This window comes from Cnephaeus nilssonii, assembly GCF_951640355.1.
Source record: "Cnephaeus nilssonii genome assembly, chromosome: 13".
NCBI classification, from domain to species: Eukaryota; Metazoa; Chordata; class Mammalia; order Chiroptera; family Vespertilionidae; genus Cnephaeus; species Cnephaeus nilssonii.
Genome location: NC_137084.1, coordinates 75697614 through 75714708, shown reverse-complemented (window position 1 = coordinate 75714708; position 17095 = coordinate 75697614). Strand labels below are relative to the sequence as shown.

At 48.8% G+C, this 17095-nt stretch overlaps 1 protein-coding gene across 5 annotated transcripts in view; it reads left to right on the top strand.

Moving 5' to 3' along the window:
- Positions 1–17095, top strand: part of NCAM1 (neural cell adhesion molecule 1) — a 326355-nt gene that overhangs the window by 283198 nt on the left and 26062 nt on the right. For all 5 annotated transcript variants that reach the window (XM_079788753.1, XM_079788752.1, XM_079788751.1 and 2 more), the window contains exons 9-13: positions 1066–1216; positions 1553–1737; positions 2110–2206; positions 2515–2685; positions 3696–3827. In XM_079788753.1, coding sequence (XP_079644879.1) covers positions 1066–1216; positions 1553–1737; positions 2110–2206; positions 2515–2685; positions 3696–3827 — 736 coding nt within the window. The remainder of the gene's footprint in view (positions 1–1065; positions 1217–1552; positions 1738–2109; positions 2207–2514; positions 2686–3695; positions 3828–17095) is intronic.

Here is a 17095-nt window from a genome sequence, read left to right as displayed (position 1 = left end):
GAGGAAGACTCCTTTAGATTACCACCTTCTGGAGGATCTGAACTTGGGCAAATGCCCAGACTTTTCCTAGACCAGGAACCATTCACCTAGAGCAGTGATGGGCAACCTTTTGAGCTTGGTGTGTCAAACTTCGCCAAAAAACTGAGCATAACTCGGGTAGTGTGTCACTTTGAGGAAAAAACATTATTTCGTAAATGTTTCATCCTCGGCATGCGGCCGCCTCAGCGGCCGCGTGTCATCAGAAATGGCTACGTGTGTCAGTGCTGACACCCGTGTCATAGGATCGCCATCACTGACCTAGAGTGTCAAGGGGGGAAACACAGGGAGATATTCCAGGACCCATTGCCTGGGGATCATATGCTTATTTCCTTTTTGGCCAGTAATTCTTAAGACTCAGAAAGCCGATTATAGTATCAAGGGTGACTGTGGGGTTAAGGACCCCAGATCTACCTGGGACTCTCTGTACCACTGTCCCTGGAGAGAGGAACCAGTTACCCTTCCTTCCAGCTCGGCAGCTCCTGACTTCTGAGTTGTTGGGCTTTTTAAAAGATAAAATAATTTTACTTTTAAGCATCCAGGAAAGTGAGGCCTCTGCATAAATATGGGTTTCTTATATAACTTTTTGCATTTTGGCACACTCGGATTTCCCATCCAGTGTGCATGCACTGTGGCACTGGCAGATGGGTGGACTGCTGGGAGGAAAAGAAGGGAGTACAGGTTTCCCAGAATCCCATGAGGCAAAGCGGTTTCTGCTGGAATATCTGCTGCTCAGGGCTTTGCTTCCATTTGAGACGTGCCAAACAAAATCATCTTGAGGGACCTTGAGCCACACCAGTCTTGGCACACAGCTAGGCTGCTTGACATAAACTGAGTCCATTTCTGTTTTGGGTACACCCAAGTTCCCATGGTGCTCTCTGCAGTCTCCCCCTCTAGTTGGAACCTAAAGTGAGACTTAGACACTGGCAGAGAGAGGAGAGGGTGTGAGACTGGTCACACAAGCGATGGCCTGGTCTCCTAGCCCCCGTCCTGCCCTGGACTCTGACACTCTCTGTTCCCTCCCGGCAGACTCTGGATGGGCACATGGTGGTGCGCAGCCACGCCCGCGTGTCCTCCCTGACCCTGAAGAGCATCCAGTACACAGACGCTGGAGAGTACATCTGCACCGCCAGCAACACTATCGGCCAGGACTCCCAGTCCATGTACCTCGAAGTACAATGTGAGGAATCACTGTGGAAAGACCTGGGAGGGAGGGCCATGGAGAGTTGGGATGGACGGGGAAAAGTGCAGCTAGGACCCAACCTGCACCGGGCAAGCTCCACTCCCTTTCCCTGGGTCCCCAGGTCACCTCCTCATTCCATCCCCAGCCTCTTTACCCGCTGTATGTCCTCTGTCTTCCCGTCAGCTCACAGGATTGCCAGAACAGCCCCGACCTCTACTATACCCTGGCATAGCCCGGCTTCAGGGCACACCCCCCTCCCAGTGCCAGGAGACAGCATCTGTAGGGCTCCATGACAGTGGCAGGCTTCCTGACAGTCATTGCCACTCATTGCAGATGCCCCCAAGCTGCAGGGCCCCGTGGCTGTGTACACCTGGGAGGGGAACCAGGTGAACATCACCTGCGAGGTGTTTGCCTACCCCAGTGCCACAATCTCGTGGTTCCGAGATGGTCAGCTGCTGCCAAGCTCCAACTACAGCAATATCAAGATCTACAACAGCCCCTCTGCCAGCTACCTGGAGGTGAGCGGGGCTCGGGCCAGCGGCAGGGTGGAAAAGGCAGTTTGACTATAGATGGGCTCCTGAGTGCAGCTAAAATCCTTCTTGCTTCTCTGGCATGTCCTGAGCTGGGAGCCGTTAGCTGGAGAAGAACTCGAAGAACTCCAGCTTCAGCCCAGCTCCTTCCTGTGTCTCCTGGGCAGCACCAGGGCCTGGAAGGCAGAGTGTCCTCTTCCACGGCCCCTTCTCTGTTCTTCTCTCTGGCTTAAGGCTTGGGTGGAGCCAATGATTCCTACTTTACTACTTCTATTCTTTACGAATTTAATCCAAAAAATAAGGGCCTGAGGCTGTGACCATCCCATGGGCATGTAAACCAAGAGCTCCTTGTCTCTCAAGGTGACCCCGGACTCTGAAAATGATTTTGGAAACTACAACTGCACCGCAGTGAACCGCATTGGACAGGAGTCTCTGGAATTCATCCTTGTCCAAGCAGGTGAGCACCCCTTACGGCTGCACCACCCTTTTAAAACGCTTGCTGGCCCATTTTGTGTCCTTTAGTGATGCCAGGAGAGTGAGAAGAAAGGCTCTGGGTCAGCAAAGCCTGAGGAGGAATCAGGGAACAATAGAGGCTTGAGGATCTGGGCATAGAGCATGTGGGGAGAGAATTGTATGGGGAGGGGGGCTAGGAGGATGGGATACAGGCAACAAGATTTCAAGACAGAACAGAAACGGCAGAGACGTAATTGCGAGTTGTGTCCTACCTGAGGCTCACTTGGGCCTTCATCTGTGTTCTCCCCACAGACACCCCATCTTCACCATCCATCGACCAGGTGGAGCCATACTCTAGCACAGCACAGGTGCAGTTTGATGAGCCAGAGGCCACAGGTGGGGTGCCCATCCTCAAATACAAGGCTGAGTGGAAAGCAGTGGGCGAGGAAATGTGGCACTTCAAGTGGTACGATGCCAAGGAAGGTGAGTCTGGAAAAGTCTTTGTTTCCTTCAGAATGAGGAGTCCCTTGGTGCTGGGCACACATTCACCGGGCATTCACCAGATCCGGGCACTCTGACTGCCCATAGGGTAGGGTAGCATACCACTCTCACCTACTGAGTGTGGCCAGGTGCCGTCACCTGCCATCTGTTCATGTTCCTATGCTGCAACATCGAATTAGGGCACACACAGTCACGTCTCACGTAGACTTGTTGGCCTCTGTACCCTGGCACTTCAGAACCTGGTTCCCATGACCCTGCAGGATGGAGGGGCCATCTCAACCACCTGCCACGCAGAAGCCCTGCTTCGGTGTGACAACCTGGCGAGGCCCTGCTCCGCATGTAATTATGTTTTATTGTAGTAAAATATATACAACATAAAATACACCATTGTAACCGTTTTAAGTTACAGTTCAGTGGCATTAAATCCAGTCGCATTGTTGTGCAACGATCACCAGGGTCCATCTCCAGAGCTTTATCATCCCAAACCCTGTACCCATGAGACACTAACTCCCCTCCCCTTCTGCCCAGCTCCTGGCAGCCACCACTCCCCTGTCTGTCTCTCTGTAGTTGACTCTCCTAGGTACTTCGCATAAGTGGAATCATGCAGCATTTATCCTTTTGTGTCTGGCTCATTTCACGTAGCATAATGTCCTTGAGGTGCATTTGAGTAGTACGTGTCCGAATTTCACTCCTTTTTAAAGCTGAATAATGTTCCATTGTACGTGTGCACCGCATTTTGTTTTTCCATTCATGTGTCCGGGAACTCCTGGGTGCCTCCACCTTTTGGCTACTGTGAGTGTGGGTGTGCAGATATCTGTCCAAGTCTCTGCTTCAATCCTTCCTTGTGTAGACCTAGAAGTAGAATCACTGGATCCGATGATAATTCTGTGTTTAATTGTTTGATGACCTACCGTAGTGTTTCCCACAGCGGCTGCACCATTTCACCGGTAGGCTTTTTATCATTTGTGATCCTTTCCATGTTCTCACAACAGCCAGCATGGAGGGCATCGTCACCATCATGGGCCTGAAGCCTGAGACGACGTACACGGTGCGACTGGCAGCCCTCAACGGCAAAGGTCTGGGTGAGATCAGCGCAGCCTCCGAGTTCAAGACGCAGCCAGTCCGTAAGTAGAGTCGGCTGCCCTGCCTCCCCGCCCCCCCACCCTCTTCTCCTGGGGCCGTGGGGGACCCTGAGCTGGCCGCCCATTGTCCAGATGACAGCCTTTTGTCTTTCAGATGCCTCTGCTGGAGGTGGCTCCCCCCTCCCAGCTCTCTGGCCCTCAGTGATGACTGACACCCAGTCCCTTTATCCTCTTTCTCGGGGTCTTGGTGACACTGTCATAGACTGACAGCTGGGGTTGTTAGAGGGCATGTGCAGTGGGGGGCTGGGGATTTGCTTTTTGACACAGGTCACAAAGGCCCTCAGCACCTATGACTTGAAGGGCGAGGGTAACGACAGTGACAGTTCCCATAATGAGCTGTGGGACTGTTGATGCAGCAAAGATATTAACAGAGAGAAAAGCTGAGATATTAACGGGGGTGCTGTGGGACAGAGGAGCGGAGGCATAATCCCAGCAAAGCAAAGGGAAAAGGACGCGGAGGCCTTTGACTTTCAGCTTCCCCTCCCTTTCCACACCAGGAGCGCACCTCAGGGTCTCCTTCTCAAACTTCCAGGTGCTTCTTCCTGGTTGCATTCAGGAATGCATTTCTGTTTCCCTCTGTCATCCCCACTTTCCCTCACTCTACCTGCCTTCCTTTCCCTCGTCCCCCAGGACAGCAGCTCTGGGGCGAGCCCTGCTCTAGGTAGCCCTCCACAGGCCCGCCCTGGGAGGAACAGGAGACCCCGCCGGAGAAGGTGCCGGAGAACAGACTCCACAAGTGGTCCCAGAGCCCCAGGGCTGCTGACTCCTGGAATTAGAAAGCAGACGGGGATCCTTGCTTCCCTCTCTTTGAAGCTGGGGACCTGACTCTTCCCAGAAGTAGAAAGCCTGTCTTATCTCCCCCCACAGGAATAGCTTCTTTCTGGATGTGAAGTAATTTGATCATTTGAGTTTTCAGTGCCCTGTGTTCTGCGGATCCTAGTCATTTCTTTTACATCTTTTTCCCCCCTTGGGTCTGTCTCTTGTCTTTTCTTTCCGTCTGTGTTCCATCCATGGGAAATGCAGATACCCCTGTTCCACGTAAGTGCCTCTTCATACCTTGCTATTTGTTCCCATGGCATTAGCATCTCTGTCCCAGTTCTTAATTTAGTTCCAGTCCCTTCTGTCCCCTAGAGGCTGAAGTAGATGCTGCTGTCCGGACCCTAACCACACTGACCTAGCCTAGCTGTGCGCCGGTTAATGTCCATAGGTTACTCCCGGAAGCTAACCCTCCTCCTGTTTCAGAGCATGAAACTTCTGTGTGTTTTGAAGTTGTGTTTATGTATTAATTTCTGTGTGTGGCACTTACGCTGTGGCAACAGTGATGTTTGCCAAGCCAAGCGTAGTGGGCTTCTGCAGGTGGTCTCTTAATAACACACTAGAGCCCCGCCTCACCTTTAGCCAGGATGCCAGAAAAGTGACCACATCATCACCAGGCCGCCATTCAAAATCCTTCACAGGAAAGAGAATTTGAAAGGATTTCCACATTTGCTTTTAGGAGATAGGAGAATTGAGCTCCTCGTGCCCTCGTTCTGTCTGTCAGGGCGGCAGCTGGAGGGCGCCAGGAGGGCTGGTGGGGCGGCAGCTGCAGTTGTAAAGCGTAGCATGAGGTTGGATTCCAAGCCACGGCACGTCCTGCAGGCGGCTGCCCAGAGTGAGACCCCAGCTCAGTCAACCCTGTTGCTTAGCAGGAGGTACTTGCCAACTGCCATTTCTATGTCTGGGAAAACTATCCAGCTACTTAGTAACTCTATCGCCAAGCATGTAGAGAGGGGTGATTCTCCCTGGGAAGGACCCCTAATTGTATAAGCTGTTTCTGAAAATACAGGGAGCAAGGGTGGCAAAAAGCTGGGCCCCCCTTCTGGGAGCAGAGCTGTGATGCGATCTCCCTGCCTGCACGGATGCCCGCACTTCAGTCCCTGCAGCCCAGCCCCTTCTTTCTAGGCTGTGCTCGGAATAGTGGGGGGAAGTATTACCCAGAGAGACTTGGAAGAAAGGTATTCAGAAAGCTGAACACTCTTTTCATAAAAAGCTCCTAGTTCCTGAAAGACACTCAGGGAAGCTTATCTTTTAAAAATGAATTCAGAAATATTGCAGCAACAGCAGAAACGAAGTAGCTCGGTGTAGGCGTTCTGAGATCTTCAGCAAGTGTTAAATTAACTATATCAGCAGACGTGGCTCTTGAATGAACCAGTTCTGGCAGGAGACAGAAAGGGGTGGAGCTGTGAGGTGGGACTGACAGCTGTCTGCTCTGGGCCGGTAGCTGCTTGCAGAAGGCAGGCACCACTCTGGGTGTGACACCATCCGGGTCCTGACACTGTCCTTAGCCTGAGTCTCTGGTTCCTGCTCTTCTAGATGTTATCAGTACTCCATGTGGGTTATCAGTACTCCCTGTGGGCTTAGTTACCTTGCTGAGAGGGAGGCTGTGGGGAGGCCTTTTTGAGTTTCTCACCAGTAACTGGGCTCTGAGAACTGAATTGGAGTCACTGGCCTTGAACTTCAAAGTCTATAAGTGGTTTTCATTCATTGCCAGCTCAGTCCTTATAAAGGTGAGAATTCCCATAGCAGATGCTGCTTTGAAAGTCCGTGTTCAATTTTTTTTTTTAAAGGAGACCTTCAGACCTTGTTGTTTGTTGTCTGATATATGAAAATAGGTAATTAACAAAGATCCCAGGAGGCCCTGTAGGAAATGATGGGGTCAGCTCTCCATTCCAAGTAGATCATGGGTAATGCAGTAGCAGGCATTGCTAGCAGCATGAACAGTCAGTGTTCTCAATCATTTAATAAAATTACAGTTTAAAAAACTAAAAGGCAAACTTCTTTTAGACAAGGAGAACTACACACAGCCCCAGAATTAGGTGCTGGGTGCACCCTCACCCCAAGGGAGAGAAGGTACAGGATCACAGAGCCAGCACAATGGACAGAGAGCCATTGCTGCCAGCTCTAGGCGAGAGCCAGTGCATTTCACATTAGCTTATCGCTTGAAGTTCGTTGAGATGTCTCAATATTGGGGTTGCTTTCTCAGTTCCATAATAGACTTCTTCACATTCAGAGGCATGACTATGTCAAAGCAGGGATGAGCAGATGGAACTAGCCAGACAGCACAAATAACTCAAGGACTCCTGCTTCTGAGCTGCCGGATTAGAAAGCATGGCTCACCTGTTTGGAGGCTTTTGTGTGCAGTTCATAAATGTGTGTGTAAAGGTCATGAGGAAGCTATGACTTTAAACAAACAGATAGAATTCCAACCTAGGAAAGTACCTCTGTCACATGTATTTTTAGGACCAATGTCTTCATGCTGTTAAGACACTCTCAGGTGAAAAGCTGACAACCTCTGATTGCTTTGGGGGGTGAGGGGAGTGAGCACTTCCCTATAAGAGCAGCTGAGGCCCTGAAGAGATGATGTCACAATTTATTATGAATCTATTCTTCATGATTGAGCCTCACCTTCAGAATTTCATTGTCTGAATATAATCTCTTAATTGCTTCTGTACCATGAAGCAAAGTAAATGATTTCTTTCAGGGCATAAAGATTATATATGAATGAGTCTCTACTTTTTAAGAGGCATCTTGAGATTTTAGTTTTCACATTTTGCCCCCTAGATGACACATTGCAAGTGCAAGTTAAATACATTGTAATATATTGTGATTAAAGCACATATAACTCTATCCCTTTGCCAAAATAATATGGACAATTATGCAAACAACTCGAGCCAAAAAATAAAAATAAAAGAGAAAGAGATACACTTTTACCTGAATTAACCAGACCGTCAAATCATGATGAGTTAGTAGCCTACCTTGCTCTGACCCCAGTGACATTGGACTTGCATGGTTTAATGAGGTCCCCTCATCTGGAAGGTGAAAGGAAGACCAAGGCAATGTTGAGGACACGGTGATGTTTTTCCAAATTTTCATCCAGCTCTCCGAGCGACTTTGTTTTGTGATTTGGCTGGGGAGATTTGCCAATGGAAAACTGAAGAGCTGTCCAAATGTTTTTTTTGGGTGCATCTACCCGTTTTCTGTGCTAACATTGGTTAGAGTTACTTGTTTAGGGAGAATAACAGTATTATTTGCATTGCTCTCCATACACAAAGCAGCATCCAGAGAATCACATTCTGTAGGGATTTTTTTGGAGGACAGCAGAGGTTTTTCTCATCCAGATGCCAAACAATCATGAACCTCGCTCCGTAGTAAACACTAATAAGTAGGACCGTCATTTTTGCTTTACTCAGACATTGAAATTAGGGAGAGACATAGAGGTTTTGCTACAAATATATGTGTCAGTAGAAATATATGTGTATACTAGTATACAAACACACATAGAGATACCTAAAATAAAAAGCCAGTCTTCTCTTTTTCCTCTCCTCCTGTCTCTCCACTCCCCTCGGGACAGCTGCCCTGCTGAGTTGGCCGTTTTCAGCAGGGTAGAAGGCCTCTGCAGCTGTTCCTGGCCCAGTCCCTTACCTGAGCTGCAGGCGTGGCAGGCACACAGGTTTGTGGCTTGAAGTCAGAGAGCCCTGCTCTCTGCTGGTCCTCCAGCCACCTGTTCTCGAGCACCGTGTTCTTCTTGCCCATTTTAACTCACTACAGCTTCTTGTACTGATGTCCCAGGGTTGGCTCTCCCGTTTTTCTCATGCAGTATCTGTACGCCTTGATGATCTTTTATCTCTTTTTTTCACCTTCATTTTTCTTTTCTCAGCGGCTCCTGCTAGCTCTTCCACTCCCATCCCATTGTCTCACCCAGATAGTGAGTATCATTTTCTTCATCCATCTCTCTGCAGGTTGCTTCCCACCAGCCACAGTGGGTCTGCCTAGTGTTATCACCTTCACCAGGTGATAATTCAACTCTGGTGGCGGAAAGCAGTGCCGGGTTGTAGAGAAGCAAATGAGAAGAGAAATAGACACAGGGCCTCCCCGATTCCTGGGCGGCAGCACTCCCCGAGGGGAGGCAAGTGAAGGGTGAGGTCCTGGACCGAAAATGCTGCGGGCAGGCTCCTGAGGCCGCTGCAGCCCGGCCCTGGCCCAGTGCTGGCTGCTTAGTGAGCTGGCCCCGAGCTGATATTCGGAGAGGCCAAAGGAATTTGCCCAGAAAACTCTATCTGCAGGCTCATAAGAAATGCTTCGGGGGTGTTGTGTTTTCACTTTCATTTTAATTGGCACAGTTGGATTCAGACACTGAAATTATAAAGCAAAGCCTAGACCTTTTGCCTTTTTCATAAATGCATACATTTCTCATAAATATTTGTGGGAAAATACGCAGTGTCTGCTTGCAGATGTGCCAGGCCGTAGGCGCCTCGGCACATTATTCACCTCCACAGCCGGCGTTTTCTCTCCTTTATAAACCAGGATGGGTACTTGCTCTCCCCCTCCCCACTCCCACAAAGCATCATAGTGTTCACAAGCTGTGCTTGCCCGCCCAGGAGCAGTGCCACTAAGCCTGACAGTGATGTCACCTGGTCAGTCCCAGCCTTTACCATCCTGACTGAGCCTCGCTCGTACAATCTTACTTACTGGTGGCCCTGGCCCTGTGTCCCCTGCATCCTCCACAGCAGAGGGAGCTCCGAGCCTACCCCTGTGTAGAGTTTTGAACCTCTTTCTGGAGGGAATGAGCAAAGCGAGACAGCTGCTGAGTGAGTCCCAGAGTGACACGCCAGCCCGCGCCCAAGGCAGCAGACAGGGTGCAGGCAGGGGTGTGCCACTGGCTGGCTGAGTTCTCCTTTGGACCTCAGAAGTCCCTGCATTTCGGGCACAGCCACAGGAGGTGACTCCGCCCACGCTCAGAAGCCTCCTGTTGCACCTGGTTGAGTCAGGAGCAGGCCCACCACCCCATTTTGGCCGTTCCAAGCTGTGTACCGCAGCAGCAGGGGTTCCGCTCGGGAGCTGGGAACAGCCTGGTTCAAGTCCCAGCTCTGCCACCTCTGTGTACCAGTACAGCCCCATGATCTTAATGAGTCACTCCGCCTCCCCAAACCTCAGATTTGTCACCTCTCAAATGAAGGACAGGTTTACCTACCTTGTAGGTATTTGTGAGAATTAAAGATCAAGTATGAAAAACACAGGGCTCGGCACATAATAGCTGTAATTCATGGTAAGAGTAAATGAGGGTTATATTATTTCTCAATGTGAGAGTGATTTGTCAGCAAGATCTCTGATAATCTCTTTAAAGTAGATGCACATTGGGAAGTTGGGGAAGAAAAAAGCGAGAGCATATCTCCTTCACCATCTCTGTCTTTTCTTAATAATAATGCCTTAAATGTATAGACACACTTACGAATTTATGGCCATTTCCTCCTTTACCTTTCTGAGCCTTTTCTGTCCTTCCTGTTTCCATAGCAACCTGGCCTCTTCCTGCCCTTACAACCACAGAATCATCTAGTGAGTACGGAGCTGAGCTGCCCTTGGCCAGATTGCTGCTTGTTGCAGATCTGACTTCTGGGTCACAGCGCTGCCCATGGTTTGCCCTTGTACTAAAGCAACAGTGTGAATGCATGGCCGCTCCTCACCAGTGTGGTTTTCTAAGCATGCTGTCTGCTTGGCCAAGAGAGCAGACCCGGCATCACCCAAGGAACTGGGGTGATTATGTAAACAATACCTGTGCATGAGGAAACTTTTCAACATTTACCCTCAAGTCAAAATTAGAAAAGGATTAGAGAAACCCCAACAAGACAAAAGAACAGCATCTCTTCCCAGCTTTCATTGTCCTTCCCCACTGATGCTCACACGCACATGCACACACACACACACACGTGCACACACACACGCACACACACACACGTGTGCACACATGCATACACGCTACACGCTTATATAGCAGTAGCTAGAAGAGAACGAGGGCAGGAGTAGGAGAGAGTGGCTATTTGGAGAAAGGCAGAGGGTGAGAAAGAGGATGGCTGAGTCCTGACAGCCTGCCCCCTGTGTCTGGCCCAGTGGGGGAACTGTGTCCACAGAGCACCTGGGAAGGAGGGGCGCTCCCAGTGAAGGAAAGGCGTGGCCAGAAAACGCATAACCGGGCTCACTCAAGTGTGTGTATTGAGCATCCCGATGAAAGTTCTGGAATTCATCTCCTGATGATAGAGTCGAGGCCAGACCATATCATCTTTTCCATTGTGGAAAATATTGCACTTCATCACAGCCATAACATGCTCCAAGCTAGTCGTTTTAAAACTCAAATGAAGTGCGCTATGGTTAGGCCTTAAATCCCCTGACAGATCAGCTGTAGATATGCATGTGTGTGTGCATGTGCGTGTGTGTGTGTGTGTGTGTGTGTGTGTGTGTGTGTGTGTTTACAGTGTGGGTCCTCAGCTGTGTGAGAGTTTTAGATTTTATAACATTTCTGAGTGCCCTGAAAAGTGGCATGCATCCATCCATGAGCAGGGCTGGGTGAGGGGAAAGCCGGTATGCACAGCACCGCTCCCACTCCCGGGCCAGGGTTCCCACACAGAACTGAAGGGAGAAGAAAAGGTTGTCCTGGTTCTGCGTTGCAGGAAATGGTGCTTTTTCCTACTGCAGAGCATAGCTAAGGGCCTGTTTTCTTGGTGTTCTCTTTGTGTGTGTGCTGCAGTGAATTTTAATTCCTGACGCTTTTGAAGTTTCATTTCATCAGCAGAGCAGAGTGGGTGAAAATGAACTGTGCTCACATGGGTTGATGGGTTCTTGCATTTGGAAAAGGAATGCAACTAACAGCACCTTTCTTCTTCTAACAACGATGCCCCCCCCCCCCCGTCCCTTCTCCTGTGTGCAGTGTGTGTGCTGGGCGCAGGGGAGAAGGCCGCCTTACACATTTGCACAAGTCCTGTCATATTTGAGGTGCCTCACCGTAGGTCCATCTTCTCTGGAAGTAAAATACAATCTTGGATCCAGATTTTTCCTTAAGGATGAATTAGGTGTTTCTCCCCTGACATATGCTTAATTTTTAAATATCAGGCATTTCTGCCCAGAGATAACATGCTTCGTAGTGCCATCCAACGAGAAGTAAGTTTGAGTTTTTTATTTTAAACCACTTGACTACTGACCCAAATTGTAGGTCCCAGTGGATACCAAGATAAAGGAAAGACAGTCACAATTGGGCAGCAGCCTGTATTTAGCATGAATGCATTGCTCAACAGGAAGGCAAAATGCTGCACAGCTGAATGGCAGTAGAACTAACAGCACGGCAGCTAGAAGCACACAAAATCCTCCAATCATCAGTCCATCAATGAGGCTGGAATGAAAGAATGTCCCCTGTTTGTGTGTGTGTGTGTGTGTGTGTGTGTGTGTGTGTGTGTGTTGATCTAGTCACAATTATGAATGAATGAAGGTGTTCTAAATAACATCAAAGGATAAACTTCTCAGGTGTAAGAATCCCTGCAGGACACCAATGGTGGGCATGTGCAGAACCTGTGTGGTGTCGGACAGTAAGAAGCTTGCACGCTATCAGCTCACAGTAGCGAGGGAGCACGTACCTTGATTAAAGCATTTCTCTCAAAATATTCTTAAATAGTTGGCAGAGTGGTATTGTCTCCTCCCTTCTTGGCCCTTCTCCTCTCCCAGCTCCAACTGGCAATACCCAAAACTCCCCTCAGCCTATGAAAGTTGAGGTGGGAAACCCAAAATGCCTTCTAACAAAACAAGGTCATGCATGTCACATGTAAGCAACAAATTGGAGGGTAAACACAACATAGAACAAAAAAGAATGTGGATAAATCCAAACAAGAAAACTATTTTTTTCCTTGTAAAAATCAAGACGTGTCTTATCAATGCAGCCACAGTTCTAAAGAGTTAACTGTCTCTACAAACGCTGAGCATTTGTTGAACATCAAACTCTCAGCTTCTTGGGTTAGGGGTTTAGTTTCCGTTCATATTGACGGAGCCATTGCCTCAACCACCAGAAGGAAACCTGTTCTCTTCCTGCACTGGCCTCTTCCTTTCCATGTGTCATGGCCCCTGGGATAACTGGGGCACATGAGTAGGGAAGTGAGGAAAGATGCCCAGGGCTACCTTCTCTGGCTCTCACTCAGCCCAGGCCCCCTCCTCTGCACCAAAGGAACATGAAACGACTTCTCTTAACGTAATGTGCCGGCCTGTCCTCACAGAGCTCAGTCTACGCCTTAAACATCAGGGGACTTTTCCTTCACGACCCATGTTCTTTTCCCTGCCCTTGTTCCCCAAGGACGCCGAGATGTTTCTGGAACCTGTGATAATGACTTGCGTTTTCTCTTCCTTCAGCAGTTTCCGGATTGCCTCTGCCAGCTGGGTCCTGACAGAAACACCTCCCCGTTTTAAAGCCACTTTACATGCTCCTTGACGTGTTATTAATATGCAGTGTTGCAGCTGTATCTAATGCTTATTGGTGTTAACCAAATGCTCTTTATGATTTATGATTCTCCATTTCTGGGCAGTTTTACTGTCCTCCCAATGTTTCCTATATATGCTGCTAATTTAATTTGATTTCTCCTTTTATTTAGTCTGTGATTTTGTTGTTGATTTTTCTCCCTGCCCATTGTTTACATCAGTTTTTAATTTTTTTGTATTTTCCATGTGACCTTCTCCACTTTCCTTTCAACCAATCATGTGCGTGCGTATCATGTGACTTTGTCATGTGGCTTGCATGGTGCTGATGATGTCGTCCACGCTGGTGAACAGAAGGTAAAATTCTTTGTTCTGATAAGTGAAATAAATCTGGGACCACAGCCTGGCACCCAGGGCCCGCTCATTGCTTCCCGTCTCAGATTTCCTAAGCGAAGCCATTTGGGAGAGTTCCTCTTGTTTTCAATTCACAGGCAGAATTCTTCATTCTTTGCAGCCTTAACATGACAATTTGATACCAAGACAGCCTTTGGTTTAATATTTTACTTTAAGAATTTGGCCATGCAAACTGCTGTCTACAGTAAAACCACTTAGCCACAGCACAGTTTGCAAGCTTGAATTTTGACCAGGTAGTTCGTAAAAATTATTTCCCAGAAAGCAGTTTTGTAAATTAGCTTTATGACATTGTTGTTTAACTTTATCCAGTAGTTCTAAAAACCACAGTTGCTCTAAAATGAGTCGTAGTTACATGAAAATGTGAAAATGTGTTTGTTCACAACAGTGAAACCCTACAATTGCAAAGGTTGTGTTTGCTTAAAACCAATGAGAGTGCTTCATTAAATTCATGCAAATTGAGGACTTTCTGAGATGAGAGACTTCAGAATTTTGAACTAGAGCAGTTTGGCTGTGATCGCTGAGGGGTCACTTGTCAAGAGCGACCCTCTCCCGGGCAGGGGGGACAAATCAAAGCCAAAGTCATCTGGCGTTACCATGACAGGAGAGCTCTGTGTGACCAAGAAGCACGTGATTGGCCATTACAGCAAAGGAGATAAAATTGTAGGCTAATTAAGAACAGAGCAGTGACAAAATAATTAGTTAATACTGCAACTGTCATGACTTTGTGAAAATATTTCACGATTACAGAGAAAGGCAGCCCCTGCTCACAGCTTTCCCGGCGAAAGCGAACAACCATTTCAGAACCTGCCCCGGGAGTCATGTGCATTCTGCTCTCCTCTCACGGAAAATGTTCTTCCAATCCCAACCTGAGACACATACAGGCTGCACTGATCACCAAAGCGAAACTAACCCCAGTAACGCCCAGTGTGCCCATGCATGCGAGGGCCCCGGTTGACCTCACTTCTCTGAAAACTGATTGGGCGACATCCACAGGAACAAACCCATCCACAGCTCATCTCGCATGCTCTTCGCTCCTGCTCTGTCATTTCATTGAGTGCTCCCCACGTGTGTGAGTCCTGTGATGTTCCCTCTCTCGCCCCCTCCACACTGACCACCTCGGAGGACTTTGGCTCTCTAGGCATGGCCACTGTGTCCCCAGTTAGTCCCATTTACATCCAGACTCCTGGAAAGAGGTCTTGGATCAGAGCTGTCCTTATTTCCAAAAAGGAGATATTTGATATTTACATTGTCCCCATTAAGTAGGAATGTTCCCAAAGCAGTGAAACATCGGATCATATATTTTACATACTTTAAAAAGTATCCTAATCTGTGAGTCTTAGGACAGGGGATGTTGGAATCTAAGATTTTCTTAACTCCAAGTCCCACCCCAAATATTGTGGTTTCATCATTTCCCCAAGGGGGATCAGGCTCCTTTAGACCATGGTGGCTGCTCAGAGGCTGATGTACTGGGACAAAGCCTGGACATTCCCTCTGAAATCTTAGTGTGAGCAGACATTGAGTCGAAACCCTTTACTTTCTTTTTTAAGAACAAGCTTGGCCAGCATAGCCAGTGTGGCTCAGTGGTTGAGCTTCGACCTATGAACCGGGAGGTCACAGTTCAATTCCCAGACAGGGCACATGCCCAGGTTGCAGGCTTGATCCCCAGAAGGGAGCATGCAGGAGGCAGCCAACTGATGATTCTCTCTCATCATTGATGTTTCTGTCTCTCCCTCTCCCTTCTGCTCTGAAATTAATAAAAATGTACTTTTTAAAAAAAGAAGAACAAGCTTGGCCATTTCTGAGCAATGCTATAGTTCAGAATGAAACAAAGCACAGCGTTCACAAGGTAGAAACTAATCCACTGGTTAGTTAGAGAGCTCTCCAGACGGATTCAGCAAGGGAAGAAATGTTTGAAGATGTTTCCTGCAGCTGCCCTAGAAACACACTTTAGCAGTGGTCTCAGCTGTCAGTAAATATGTGGCCAGTACTAAAACATTCGCCGAGAGCCTGTAGCATGCCACAGCCAGACCCTCCCCTGCCAGCGGCAAAGGGACCGGCAAAGGACTTGTCAGTGAGATGAGAAGCAGGAAATGGCCTTTATTAATAAAATTTAAGGGAACGGAGAGATTAAAGCAAATAAAATTTACGGGGGAGAGAAATAAAGCTTATTAGTTCAGGGCGGTTATTGCCTCCTTGCTCTGGGCACTAGTTGGACCTAAATGCGAAGGTGTAAGTGAGCAGGGTGTCTTTTGGACAGTGGGCTGTACACCCAACAACTGCTGAAATCCAATGTCCCCTGTTCATGATGCAAAAATTGCCTGGGGGGGGCACTTAGCATGTGCTGGGTGATCTAGCTACGTCCCCTTGGGTTCCCATCCACAGTGTCCACTGGGCGCAGCAGCACTGAATTAGACGGGAGGTGAGAACAGGCATTGAGCACCAGGCCCCAGCGACTCCTGGCTCCTGAGCCTCCCGAGCTTTGCGTGTGGGAGCTCACGGCAGGGAAGCTTAGGCACCTGCCAGAGAGCCCAGTAGTGGGTTTGCTGCGGGGACCTCAATGCCCCTGAGATGCCCAGGTTTCTTTCTACCATGGCATGTGTCACTGCAGGGCCTGCTTCCCCCAGGGACTCCGTCAGCTACTGAGGACTCTGTAAATGGGACCCCTCCCCCACCAGCATGTGTGTGACCAGAAGCCCCTGCCCCACTCCCACCCACCCCCTCAGTGTGCTGCATGTCGGAGCATTGATCCCTCCCCACCCCTCATAATGATCTTTTTTTTTTATTTATTTAGCTACTGACACTGACTCGTACTAGGACATGCTGGTTCTGATGAACTAAACTCTGTAACACCCACTCTTCCTTCTTAGATTGAAACATCACTAACCACCCCTTCCACTCCCTCCTTTATTTTTACAGCTGTGTCGGATGGCCACGGTCTCGGGCAGCTCGCATACACTTTCCACCAGGGCTTCTGCTCTAATTGCCTCTGTTGCCACGGACTCCCTGCGCTGCCGGTTGCCAGGGTGGGGAGCTAGCGCCAGGGGACTAGGGCAGGCAGTGACGGGTCGGCCCAGATCCGTGGACAGAGGACAGGGACGGGGGCTGTGGAAAGTGCCTACATCCCCAGGGTTCGCTAGTGTGAGGCTCCTCCCAGGAGTAGTCTGCCCTCCAGGAGGTGATGTAGAACATGTGCCTTGTGGCCTCAGAGGCGGGAGCCGAGTTAATTGTTGGTGATAGCAGTTATTTCTGTCATAACTTCCTCAGCCTGGATCGGCCCCATAACCACAAGCCATACCTTCGTGGTTATATTTTCTTTTTAGGATGATGAAACAAAGATAATTGATCAATTAATCTGTTGGTGTTTTCATGATACCCATGAGAAGGGAACTGGTATTTTGTGGTTTGGTCTGTCAGAGTTCATTTGTGACTGGTTAATTTGTATTTTGTGGGAACATTTTCCTCCCCACCCCTCCCCCAGCACACACATTCACATTCCTAACTCCTGAGAAATCCAATGCTAGAAGGGATTTGTAAACTAGACGCCTCCGTGAGCTTAGCCACAGGGAGCTAAG